Source organism: Lontra canadensis, unplaced genomic scaffold (genome assembly GCF_010015895.1).
Source record: "Lontra canadensis isolate GAN:19392208 unplaced genomic scaffold, GSC_riverotter_1.0 scaffold101, whole genome shotgun sequence".
Classification (NCBI taxonomy): Eukaryota; Metazoa; Chordata; class Mammalia; order Carnivora; family Mustelidae; genus Lontra; species Lontra canadensis.
In genome coordinates this window covers 286,542-300,690 of record NW_022631095.1, presented here as the reverse complement: position 1 = coordinate 300,690, position 14,149 = coordinate 286,542, and the positions used below count along the sequence as shown (strand labels likewise).

The window sequence follows — 14,149 nt, the reverse complement described above, 5'->3', positions numbered from 1 at the left end:
ATGAGGAACTTCTTTATTGCCTCTCACACAGATAAGCTGATCTTTCCCAGTTGATGGCTACATTGGGTCTCAGTATCATCTGTATTTCCTGGTTCCACATAGCATTACAAAACCAGCCACTGACTAAACAGTCCTATGTATGAGATGTATGAGTCTTATATCTCTCACAGACACTCTCTGACTATGACCTCCCACTTGTTTCTGGCTATAAGTTTCCACTTCTTTCAAAAAACTGCTGTATGTTTAAAAATTCTGTTAAAATTTACCTAGCATTTCTGAGTATTTGTAGAAGGGAGAAAATCAATTTGAATTCAATTAGTCACACTGTTGGAACCTTAAGTGTCAGAGTAATCTTTCAAAATATAAATGACAACACATTCTATTATTTAAAATTGTTAAAGAGCTTCTTAGCGTACTTAGAATAAAATGTAATCTGTTTCTCATGGTCTAAGACTCTTACTTAATCAGATCCTGCCTATTTTTTCAATATCACCTCATGTAACTCTTCCTGTGGTTTATTCACTATAAACATACTGGATTGCTTTCTTTTCTTGAACATGCCAACTTCCCTTTCCCAAAACTGTGTTTCTTTGGGATCCTTCCCACCCGTCAGTGGTCTCTGATCACCATATTCTTTATCACATCAATATGTTTCATTCTTTTCTAGTATGAATAAATACAGAAGTAATGTTCAAAATCCTCTAGTTCAACTTCCTGTTTTTATAAAAAAGTAAAGTGAGCTGGGAAAGTGAAGGAAAGTTTTATGAATTTGCTGGGCAAATTCTCTTAAAATCTCTCTTGGAGACCCTAAGTGTTTAATGAGATAGCTAAAACAAGTACTCATGTCTCCTGATTCCCCTGCCCTCTGGTGACTTTCTTTCCGGTGGTTCTTTCTGGTGACTACTCCAGTGGTTTTAGAAGGTCCATAAAAGGAATTAGGGAAGACAATAGATAGACTATAGGGTGATCCATGACCTCCCTCCCACTTATATGATGAATTTTGTGGAATAGACAGACATAATAGTTTTCTGGGGAGGAAGGATATAACTTCATCCAATTTTCAAAAGAGTCAAAGCCTACAAAAAACTTAGAAACTACTGGCCTGTATATTGTTTATGAATTATTAATTTCCTTGCATATTTTCTCTTGTCTTCATATCAGTTCTTCTATAAATAGGAATTGAACAGTCATTAAAGGAGTGAAAGACCTATATTCCCCAAACCATAAAACACTGATGAAGGAAACTGGTGATGATACAAACAAATGGGAAGATATTCCATGCTCATGTTGAAAGAATAGTGTTAAAATGTCTGTAGTATCCAAAGAAATCTACAAATTTAATTCAACCCTTATCAAAATACCAATAGCATTTTTCATAGAATTAGAGCAAATAACACTAAAATTTGTGTGGAACCACTGAAGAGTGTGAATAGCCAAAACAATCTTGAGAAAGGAAAACAAAGCTGGAGGTAGCACAATTCCAGATTTCAAGGTACACTACAAAGCTACAATAATCTAAACAACACAGTATCGGCAGAAAAAAAGAAACGTTCAGATAAAAGGAACAAAATAGAAAGCCCAGAAATAAACTGACACTTGTATGATCAATCTATGTTAAAAGAGGCAAGAATATAAAATGAAAGAAAGCATCTCTTTGATAAGTGGTTCTGGGAAAACTGGACACCTACATGCAAAAGAATGAAACTGAAACACTTTATTATGCCATATACACAAAAACAAAGTCAAAATGAATTAAAGACCTAAATGTGAGATCTGAGACCATAATACCTCTAGACGAAAATATACACAGTAAGCTCTTTGACAATGGTCAGAGCAACATCTTTCTAGATATGTCTCCTCAGGCAAGAGAAACAAAAAGAAAAACTATTGGGACTACATCCAAATAAGAATCTTCGGCACAGTGAAGGAAATCGTCAACAAAACAAAAAAGCAACCTACTGAATAGAAGATCTTTGCAAATGACATATCTGAGAAGGGGTTAATATTAAAAATATATAAAGTATACAATTCACCATAAAAAAATCCAAATAATCCAGGTAAAAAATGGGCAGAGGACCTGAATAGACATTTTTCCAAAGAAGACATTCAGATGGCCAACACACACATGAAAAGATACTCAACATCACTAATCATCAGGGAAATGCAAATCAAAACATAATGAGATATCACCTAACACCTGTCAGAATTCTTATTATCAAAAAGACAAGGAATAACAAGTGTTGATGAATATGTGGAGAAAAAGGAACCCTCATACACTGTTGGTAAGATTTAGTCAATATAGTAAATCAGCGTAGCCACTGTAGAAAACAGTGTAGAGTTTCCTCAAAAAAATTACAAATAGAAATACCCTATAATCCAGTAATTCCACTACTGAATATCTACCTAAAGAAAATAAAAACACTAATCCAAAAAGATATATGGACCCCATGTTTATTGCAGCATTATTTAAATAGTCAAGATAAAAAAACAGCCCAGGTGTCCATCAATAGATTAATGAATAAAGAAGATGTGGTGTATATGGGTACACTCACACACACACACAGGAATATTACTCAGTCACCAAAAAAAAAAAAAAAAAAAATGAGGTCTTGCCATTTGTGATAAGTTTGATGGTCCTAGAGGGTTTCATGCTAAGTGAAATAAGTCAGACAAAGACAAATACCATATGATTTCACTTGCATTTTAATCAGGAAAAACAAAACAAATGAACAAAGTCAAAATGGACCCATTAATACAGAGAACTGGTGGTTTTCAGAATAGAGGGGGATGGGAGAAAGGGGTGAATTACTATGTTGTACACCTGCAACTATTGTAATATTGTGTGTCAACCATACTTCAATAAAATAAAGGTCTGAACAATCGTTATGAATTAAGAATCCACTATATTGCCAACGGATCTAGTGTTGTGACTTGTATTAAAATGTTGCCATTTAGGGGCACCTGGGTGTCTCAGTTGGTTGAGCGACTGCTTTCAGCCCGGGTCATGTTCCTGGAGTTCTGGGATCCAGCCCCACATCGAGCTACCTGCTCAGCAAAGGGTCTCCTTCTCCCTCTGCCCTTCCCCCTCTCATGCTCTCTCTCTCATTCTATCTCCCAAATAAATAAATAAAATTGTTAAAAAATGTTGCCATTTATAAGTGAAGTGTTTCCTTCTGGAGTTACGGAATCACTTTACACATGAGTCTAGAGGTATTCTGACAATTTTATTTATCAAGACTGGCAATATAAGTACTCAAACGTTGATGATAGTGTAAACACCTCTATATTTCTTTAGCCACATTTGTTACCCAATCCCCTAAAATACTGAAAAATAAAGAATTGCTCATTCTGATTTCTCTGTTGTTTTGGAAATGAGATCATTTATGATATGCCCTTTTACTTTGGAGAACTGACTGAGATGCTAATCAGATTGGTTGATATGTGTACAGCAGACTTGTGGATTTTAAGTAAACATAGGCCTAATCTCCACTTTTCTTTCTCAGGAATATTTTGTTTCTATTAAATAGAAATAAACACTGCTATGTGTATAAAATGACCCAGTGAATAGGGAAAGGAATGATTGGTAGATGTTTGGTAGAATGTCTTCCCAGACAATGAACCATCTTCCTCTTCTTCCCTGAGGACAAGTCCTTCATCAGGGGCGCTCTGCTCCTCAGCCACTGATAGCTGGGGTGACCCCACTAGAGTAGCCAAAGTTGACCCCATTTACATATCTTCTTTCAGAAATTAGAATCTGAGGTTCAGAGATAGGCCAGTGAAATCTTTGATGTGTCTATAACTCAACCTATAAATGTGGAATTACAAGCAAATATATTTTGCCACATATAATGAAAAACAAACAAACAGAAGTCTGTAAAAAGTGAAGGATGAAGAAGACTCAGGTAAGCTTAAAAGAGTGAGGGAAAAAAAAAAAAGAATTTCATTGGTTTCTGACAACTTTCCTTACAATGACTCCCTTTTTTCCCCACATAGGCTAGTGGATTTTATTACGACCAAAACTTGATATAAAATTTTATTTTCTGTGGATGAGTGTTTTGTTTTTGTTTTTTCTTTTTTTTTTTAAAAAGATTTTATTTATTTATTTGATGGAGAGAGAGATCATAAGTAGGCAGAGAGGCAGGCGGTGTGTGTGGGGGGACAGGCTCCCCATAGAGCAGAGAGCCCGATGCAGGGCTTGATCTCAGGACCCTGATATCATGACCTGAGCTGAAGGCAGAGGCTTAACCCACTGAGCCACCCACGTGTCCCAGAGTGTTTTGTTTTTCTTTTAGTTTTGTTTCATTTATTTGTGTGCTTAGATGCTGAATGTCTGTAAGTGCTAGAGTTAACTCAATCAGGTTTAAATGTTGATGTGATCACTTGCTAGCAAAGTATACTAATTTGGATGCACTCATACTAAAAATTTACTCATTATCTGAAATTCAAATTTAATTGGGTACCCCTTCCTTTTATCCAGCAACCCTATTTGTGACATAGTTTCTTCCTTTGTAAAATGGAGGTAATAATACTAAATAAGAAAATATGTTGTTAAAAAGGTCAAGGACATCATAAACATTATTTAAAATAATGTATTAGAAATGTGATTCATTATTTTCTTTTGTCTTCCCTTTTACTTGTGTTGTATCAGTCACACAAGAAGATGTTGCTTACAAATCACACATTGGGAGTAAATGGTTCATTTTGGAACATGGGGAGATGTTTTATACCTTTTATGCAATGAGGTATTTATTCTCAGATTAGGGAATTTGGGAGGCCGTCTATATCTGTCTACCTGACTTTACCTAGGCACCCCATCCCAGGATACTCTAATATCCATTCTTGTGCTGGTCTTAGTTATACGCAGATTGGTTTCCAATTCAAACCAACATCTCCCCATCTGATCTTTCTCACCTTCTATAGAAAGAGATGAAGAAAGAAAATGAGTGGGGAATAAAAGAAGGAGATAATACACTAGTTTACTATTTGCCTGCTTGAGGATAAAGAATGTAAGATTCTTTATTTCTCATCTCCTGTGTCTAAGTCCTCCTCATTTTTTTTTTTTTAATCTCGTATACCCTGACAGGATGAACCCAACAAGTACTGAAGGACCTCTTTAACACAGCTCAGTCTAACATGTTTCCTGCTTGAGGGACAACAGACACAGAGCAATGAACTTTCCTTACAGAGCATTCATCATGCATTTCTTTATTTATCACTCTAGATCCAGTGGGATTGGATCAGACTTTTGTCTCTCCCCACTGTGGGTTTGCTGATCTACCACTAATCAATGGGCACAGAAGTGGCATGCTTCCATTTTTATTTTCCTGTTCAAAGTCACCATCTCTGGAGATGCTTTGTAAGTAGTGAGCTGGGAGCTTGTGGAGAATATCAACAGGCCTTAGTTTGGTTTTGAAGAAGCAGGGGCATTCTCCTCTGTGCTTTCGTTCATTTTTTCCTTCCCATTTTCTCTTGTGGTTTCAGTTTCACCTAAATATGTCTGGGATGGTAGTTTTCTGCTCTGAGTCAATACAGTTTGCTTAGAATCACTAATGGAAATAGTTTTTGGCTCCAAATAATGAAGGGATGTCGTCAAAGGTTGTGTTGTTGTCTGACTGACTGGGTTAATGGTAGAAGAATGATTTGTGTTTGTAGGTTTCTCTGACGTTGGCACTATATTTATCGTTTCATATGGACTTGGAGATGTAGTATCCAATTTGTAACAAGAAGTGCTGAAAGGTATGGCACAAAACACAAGATCCGAGGGCAGGAGCTTAAAAGTATTGGATGGCCGGGTGATCACAAACCTGTAAGAAAAGCCAAAGATGACTCTGGAGCCTCTGCAGCCGGGACGGTTGTGGCTCCAGGCAAAGGCCCAAACAAGAAAGTCTTTCTGCTGGGCCATAGGAGGAAATGTTTTTTGTTCTGCTTGGCTTCATTGGTTTCTTATTAAGAGTAAATACTTCTGGCACAGGGCAACAGAAGTCCTAGACTAGTAACCGGGAGGGTAACATTCATTCCTGCCTCCGAACCCAAGAATCTCTGACCTGAGTTTGGCATGGCATCTCCCTTCCGTGGGCCTTGATTTGTTCAACATTTTAATGGGAGAGGGATAGATAGAGATGTGGACTGACTGATGTCTAATGGTCTTTTGGACTCCATGTTTCCCTGCTTTTAATATCGACTACTCTAATGAATTCAGTCATCCCAATATTGAGCACTTGGCCAAGATTTATCGAAATCAGAATATTACATACTTCCAACTTTTTCAGTTCTACCTTAGGCCTACCCTAATATTTATGCCACCAATTTTCACAATGTAGAGTGTCCAGTGTGAGGGGGAAGAATATTAAACTGAAGTTTTATTTAAAACCTTGACTAGTAAGCAAATAGTGAATGTCAATGAGTCTTAAAGAACACCAAGAGCCTGGACTGCATAAGACGACTTCCTAGGGAAGCAGGATTTCTTAGCCCTGTATCAGGCACAAGACAAATCCTCAATAATGTGAGGTAATTAATTAACACACCAGCATTCAGGTCAGAACACTGAGGCAGAATAAATGGTTTTTATCCTGCATTTCTTCATCACTGCCCCAAATGGTCACCTCTTCTTTACAGAACAACCATCTGAAAGCACCTCTGACCTCATTTTGCTGAATAATCTTCCCGTTATATCTTTCCCACTGAATCCCCTGTAATGTCTATAATAGTTTGAGCAAAACCTACTATAGTCAAATACTCCCTTTGAAACAGAAATATCATTTCCTTCGAACTGGGGTCCTCTCAAGTATGGGCTGCACATTCTCCCAATTACAGAGCTCTATGGGTTTTTTGGAGGTGTTGGAGCAAGGGCATGGAGTTCAGGCAGAGAGAGAGAGAGAGAAACCAGCATCATTCATGCTTTGTAGTGCTGCTTCCAGAACATCACTGCTCCCTCAGCGTCTTTGTGATTAATGCTCTATAGCCGTATCACCTTCCTTCTCGATTCACTGATGTCATCTATAGACCTCCATGTTTATTTAGGTCTCTGGCACTTAGGACACTTTTTCTTTCAAACTCTGGTGCCACTATCATCTCATCAATGGCTATGCCTATACTTCACAGAGAAATTCTGGTGTTACATACAAATTCCTTTGAGTACAGCCCTCACCTATGGCTATGTTTGCCTTGGCACACATTCTTTTCCTTCCTTTCTCTGATGAGTAGAAAAGTCTTCTTTCCATTCAAGACTACCTCACTTTAGGGGCGCCTGGGTGGCTCAGTGGGTTAAAGCCTCTGCCTTTGGCTCGGGTCATGATCCCAGGGTTCTGGGATCGAGCCCTGTGTCAGGCTTTCTGCTCAGCAGGGAGCCTATTTCCTCCTCTCTCTCCACCTGCCTCTCTGCCTACTTTTGATCTCTGTGTGTCAAATAAATAAATAAAATCTTAAAAAAAAAGACTATCCCACTTTGAGTATCTTGGTTTTGTTCCCCTCAGAAAGGAGAACAAGTTTCCTTCAATCTTCCTCCACTCTCTCTTAATTTCTCCTTCTTCTACTGAATCCTGTCCAATCCCACTGTGAGGATCTTAGTTTGGACATATATTATTGTGTTTTCTGTAGATTGTACACTCTCTTTCCCCCTCCTCTCCACATGCATTTCCTTTATGTTCTCCTATACTGTGGTCAGATTGCTCTTTCAACTGAAATCTGAGCATATCACTCCCATAATTTATATGTGTAAAACACAGTGAGCTAGAAATGAGGCAGTCAATAAATATTTACCCAATGAGTCCAACAGAAAACAAATAAATCTTTCCAATGTGGGACAGTGGCTTTCACCTTTAAGAAGTCTCATAGTTAAGCTGATACAGCCACTCTTGAAAACAGTATGGAACCTCAAGACATTAAAAATAGAGCTATACTATGACCCACCAATTGCACTACTAGGTATTTACCCAAAAATACAGGTGTAGTAAAAAGAAGAAGCACATGCACCCCAATGTTCATAACAGCAATGTCCAGAATAGCCAAACTGTAGAAGGAGCTGAGATGTCCTTCAACAGATGAATGGATAAAGAAGATGTGGTCCATTTGTACGATGGAATATTACTCATCCATCGGAAAGAATGAATACTTACTATTTGCATTGACATGGTTGGAACTGGAGGGGATTATGCTAAGTGAAATAAGTCAGGCAAAGAAAGACAATTATCATATGGTTTCACTCATATGTGGAACATAAGGAATAGATCAGAGGACCATAGGGGAAAGGAGGGAAGCCTGAATGGAAAGAAATCAGAGAGGGAGACAAACCATAAAAGACTCTGGACTTCAGGAACCAAACTGAGGGTTACAAAAGGGAGTGGGGTGAGGAGATGGGGTGGCTGGGTGATAGATATTAAAGAGGGCACATGGGATAAGCACTGGGTGTTATATTCAATTAATGAATTGTTGAACACTACATCAAGATCTAATGATATAGGTCAGTTGACTGAACATAATGTAAATAAATAAATAAATAAATAAAACTTTTAAAAAAGTCACACGGACATGGATGAGGGGTAAGTTACGAAAGAATCCCGATTTAAAGTCTGGGTCTACATCTCACATTTCACTGGAGACACAGACACCATTCTCTTTACATGGTCAATATTAGCCAGATCATCAGTTCATTCATGTTATTTATACCCAGGTTCCTTCTTCCTACATAACTGTCTGCTTCCCCTGGACCCTTCTTTGTAATTATGAACCCTGATCTCTGGATTTCTCTTTCATATTGAATAAAGTAACTTCGGTTCTTATGTTTGGATAGAAGGTTAGCACTCTCCAAGCAAGCATACTCCCCTATTTTGTTCCGGCTTGTTCTCCTCTTCATCTATCATGCGGTATAAACCAAGGCACAGGATTCCAAAATTATCTATTGAGCCACAGAACAGTTGCCCAAATGTCTGTCTTGGCTGGGGAGAAAAGAGAAAAACATGTGTCTGTTGGTACTTTAATTAAGCAATAGCAAGCACTTACTGGAAAGCTATTGTCTTTCCTTGCACTAAAAGTTTGGAAGACCCAAAAGCCATTTCCAAATATCTTTTATGGTGGCAATGTTAAGTAGGAAATTAGGTTTATAAGTTTTGAGCATCTAATCCCAGTGATTATTTTTATCACTGTGGACTTTCAATAGCCTCTTGTGGGCATGACATAGCATGTTGTTATCTAGTTTTTATTACTATCGCTATTTTGGTAACCATCAAAGAAGTAACAATTAGTAAAAGATTGGGAAATTCAGTTTTCAATCTATATAATGGGTTGGGATGTTCAGTGACCTCCAGAGAGTGATCTTCTCATCCTACTCTACCACCGTTTATAGTCCTAAGCATTCCTCTTGACACTGCTCTCAGGCTATAGCCAACAAGGGCATGATGGGTAGACAACAGGGTCAAAGCAGCAGCAAATGGATTCAATGAAGTCACATGAGAACAATTTGTCTCATTATGTGATTTGCTAGGGTAGAAAACAAGGTGAGGACCAGATTCAAGTAGAGAAAGGAAGGAGAGCAATGTTGCCCAGTCTACTGTCACCTCTAATACTGACAAGAGGTTGCCAGCAGCAGTTGTTCTGGGCTTATAATCACTCACAAGTCAGTCTCAGGTGAGGAGCCCAGGACCACAGAAATACAAAGGACCAGAATGTGCTAAGAGAACTCTGCCATGTTATTTGCACATGGAATTCAGATGTACGAAGCATGGGGTTTTCCCTCTTTGGCAGTATCTATCAGGACATATCAGGTGCAGAGACCTGGAAGAGCCTGCTCCATGTGAAGGGGGCTTTGCTGATGTCCTCTGAACAAACAAAAATATGTCCTTAAAATGTCCTGTTCTAGACACTGGTAGAGGGCTAAATGTAATGTCAACCAAAGCTAGACCAAAAGGCACTGATAAATACATTACTCATTGCATTAGTCATTGCCCAAACACACAGATGCCCCATGACTTTGCCATAATGCCCTTTTCCCCTTGCCATAATCCACTGCTCACTAGCTCAGTGGGCTTAGAAAATTCAAGCATTTTTCCCCTGGCTAGCCCAATCAGAGTCTTAGACCCAAACACAGAACCCCTTTGCCTGATTTAGACTGACATGCTCAGATTTCTTTATCAGCTCAGGTATAGGAAGAGAGAGCAGAGCCTGGGTCAGACTGCCTTGGAGGGTTCCCTGCTTTTCCAGTGGGACACGATGTGGCCTCAGGCAAGTCCTTGTTTCTCTGAGTCTCAGTTTCTTGATCTGTTCAGTGCAATTAATAACAATGCCTACCATATAAATCCTTGGACAGATTAAGTAAACAACAACAACAAAGCAGACAAGCACAGGGAACATGCTCAGTAAATATTAGTTATAATAATTATTAATAAACTTGCTAAGGTACAGAGTTGTATTTCTCAGATGCTTACCAGCATACTTGGATTTTTTTATCTGGAAGATGAGGATAACCTGCCTTACTTACGTCCTGGAATTGTTGTAAAAAAATAAATAGGATACATGAAAATGCACTTTAAATTTTAAAATATTCTATGAATACACGGTTTTATTAGCTTTTGGTATTATTTCTATGCTCTAAGCCATCTAGGAACCCAAAGAGCTTGAATCATTTTCAGAAACCCAGAGTAGTAAGGAAGTGGGAACCTTTATTATGATAAGAGTAGACTCACTTTAATGTCTGACAAAATAGTTTCATTTAAGGACAGAATCCCCAGTTTACACCGCATTCTTTCAGACGTCAATGAAGTACCATGGTTTGTCAGCCCACAGACACTCTTATCAAAGTGTTGTTCCATTTGAGAACTTATCCCTCCTGTCACCAGCATCTGAAGTAATTCCAGGACATGATAATTGTAGAAGGCCTGGAAAGCAAGGACAAGCCACGTGCAAAGTCAGAAGAGTGAGCACAGACAGACACTGTGGAGATGTAAAGTCTTGCAGACTTAGGGGGCATCGCTGTTTAAAATGGATGCAGTGAGGCAAAACAGGGTCTGTCATCATTACTAAAATCAACTAAAAGCTCTCAGTTCAGGTAGGACACTGGTTTAGGCAAAGTACAGAGAAAATAACACTGACCCAGTTCCTGCTCCTTCTTGGCTTCTTGTGGCACAAGAAGAAAATGGGTAATGATGCTAACACCAAGGAATTCCCCTCTTCCAAAAATAATCAGAGGAGTATGTTGGGCCACAGATACCCTTATAATCATCAATATATTTTTAAAACTATGTACTTAATGTGACTTCTATAGATTTTTCCTTAGGGGACTACTGATACTATTACTGTCATCTGTTACTGAATCTTCTGGATGTGAGTCTACTTATATTAAATAGGTTAAAAGATGATTTCAAATGCCTTTTCCTTCCTAATGTCCTGGCTGAAGGGATCCCCTGACTGATGGTCTCCTCCTTTTGATTGTGACCTACATGAGGACAGGTATTGACTTGGGTCTTATTAATATTTAGGTCTCCCCTAGTTCTTGTGTACTATACAAATTGTAGGTGTTGAATAAATTAGTAGAATTTTGGAATCTTCGGCATCAAAATGAAACCAAAGGAGGACATGTGGGACATCTTCTTATTTTGCAACTACTTTGAGTCTGAATAACCCTAACTATGTTCTTAAAATACTTTCCCAAAGGATTCCTACCATATTTAGTGTCAACTAGGCACTGGCATACATGTAAATAGCATTGTAATATATTACCCATTAGATTTTCCCAAATCTATTGAACACATAGTGTTTTAAATTTTCAACATTTTGTTTTATCTAAATTAGACTTTTACTCCAATAGACAGGAGGAGTTACATGTTTATCTATTACCTATATAAAAGTCAATACTTTTGTTTTTATGAAAAAGATTAGGAATGACCTCAATTGTTACTGTCATAGAAATTTTGCCATTCACTTTCTCTAAATTCAGGGACTTGTCTTCTGCAGATTGAATTATGATAGGGGCCTGTTTGCTAGTCTTCCTGTATTGTTTTTATTCTTACTTGCAATTCATGTTCAAAATGTTTCCAGAGAGATTCTCTAGGACATGAATCAAATCATGCCACCCACCTCCTCAAACCTTAAATGTCATACCCTTGCTGTGAAACCAAGATCATCTCCTCCATTAATCGTGCCCTGCAGCACACGGCAGTCTATCTGCTGCTCAAGCTACATATGCACTCCTCCATACCTTTGCTTTGGAACATCTGACCGATAACTCATCAAGCCCTCTGACTGGCAAACTCTACGCTGGTTATCTCATCAGAAAGAAGTTTTCCTTTTTTGGTGCTCCCACAGACACTGGCTTTTGGTCCATTTCATCCTTCTGTATTTTATAGTTAGGAGTTTGTCTGAAACATACCTGACTTTTAATCTTGGGGCTGCCATGTCCTAACTGAGTACCTTTGAACAACTGATGTATTTTCTCAGAAAGTTTTATAACCTTTAAAGTTGACATGACAGTACCATCTTTGAGCATTGTTTATGGGATGAAATGAGATATTCCACACACATTATGAAATTCTGTTCTCATGTATTGGGATCGCCTGGAAGGGTATTCATGAGTGTAGATTTCTGGGATCCAAGATCTAGTGGATCAGACTGTATAGAGAGGAGTGGGAATCAGAAATTTAAAGGCCACCTCTGGTGGTTCTGACACTGGTTGGTGCTTAGATTACCCTCTGGGGCAGCACTTCCTTAAATGATATGGTCTTTCAGAGGGCAGACTTTGTCTATTTAATATTCATGCCCTCAGGGATGCATTGAACAAGACAGGTGTTCAACAACTATAAGAATATCGACTGCAATTGGCAGTCAGTTTTTAACAAATAAACAAATATTGCTGGTAAAATGTAGAAGCCATTGGGACAAGAGGGTCTGGGAAATAATATAAGCAATATGAAACAGGAAAATAAGTTTTAAAATAGTTTTTAGGTTAAAAGATGACTTCAAATGCCTTTTCCTTCTAACACCCTGACTGAAGGGATTCCCTGACTGATGGTCTCCTTACTTCTTCTTTGTTCCATTTTGCTATCACCCAGAAGTGTGCTTATGGAATCAGCTCCCTGAAATCCAGGCATGAACAGGGGATGTAAATCCAGGTTGAACCACAATCCGTTTAAGAACAAGTGACCATAGTATAGAGTGATTAGACGTAATGCTGTTAGAATAATTCTCCACTGATTAAAGAAAAGGTGTAAATTCTAGGGTTATCCTGGTGTCAAGGGCTCTAGGGAAACATGTACTTTACATATTTAACTGAGAGAGGCTTAGATTTTGAATATATCATTTCTTCAGTTTTGACATCAAAAGGATTGCAATTCTATATTGGGGAAAATAAAAGGATTTACATGTCACCCTTACTCCATAAGCTCATCTAATATTCTTATTATTCGGGGTTCTATGGTATTGATCTCTTTCTTTTTTCCTCCCTTCTTCCCCTCTTCTTCCCTTCCTCCCTCCTTTCCTTCTTTCCTTCCCCCCTCCTTTCCTTTTCTTTTTTCTTTCTCAAGAAAATACAAAAGTTGAAATGTGCTTCAAATATTTTAAGACCTTTAAACTTGGATAGTGTTTCTAATATAATCAGATTTAGTAAAATTTGGACTTCCAGGGTTAGAAAATGTTGTAGCCCAAAGTGTCTTAACTTTTAGCTAATCTGTGGTATCTCTCACAACTTATATATTACTTAATAACATTCAGGCTTTGTTCTATCCTTGGGACTTGCACATTCATTCCTTTGCATTTATTAAGGGGGAATGGAGAAAAAGGGGGAGAAGTCGGAGTCAAGACTGGTGATCTCATCTTGTTTCTGACTTGGATGAGGTGATAACTAACTTTTTCCTGAGGGAGTCTGTTCTGAATGCTTCTATATTCCCCCTTACACTCCTGTGTGGTGTGGGCATCAAGGAAACAGACCTCTAATTATAACTTCCGACCATGCAGCAGTGGAAAACAGATCTCTTGGTGCATTGAGCTGGACAGCACATTGGAAGAACTCCCTGGAGGGTGTTCTTTGGGGTAGGGGGGAGTTATGGGACAAAAAGCACATGCAGAATGGGGCGGGATGGTGGACTCTTGTTTCTCATACAGGACTCTTGACTGGAAACTGAAAATCTGTCTTAGAAGAGAGAAAAGGATTCTGGTCCTTTCATTT

The 14,149-nt window shown here is 38.4% G+C and overlaps 1 protein-coding gene across 1 annotated transcript in view; it reads right to left on the bottom strand.

Moving 5' to 3' along the window:
• Positions 1–5,195: 5,195 nt before the first annotated feature.
• KCNU1 (potassium calcium-activated channel subfamily U member 1) overlaps positions 5,196–14,149 on the bottom strand; it is a 157,573-nt gene continuing 148,619 nt past the window's right edge. The window contains exons 25-27 of the mRNA XM_032838081.1: positions 10,677–10,868; positions 8,821–8,933; positions 5,196–5,804 (exon numbers count right to left, since the gene is read on the bottom strand). Of these exons, the coding sequence (XP_032693972.1) occupies positions 5,399–5,804; positions 8,821–8,933; positions 10,677–10,868 (711 nt within the window). The 3' untranslated portion in view covers positions 5,196–5,398. The remainder of the gene's footprint in view (positions 5,805–8,820; positions 8,934–10,676; positions 10,869–14,149) is intronic.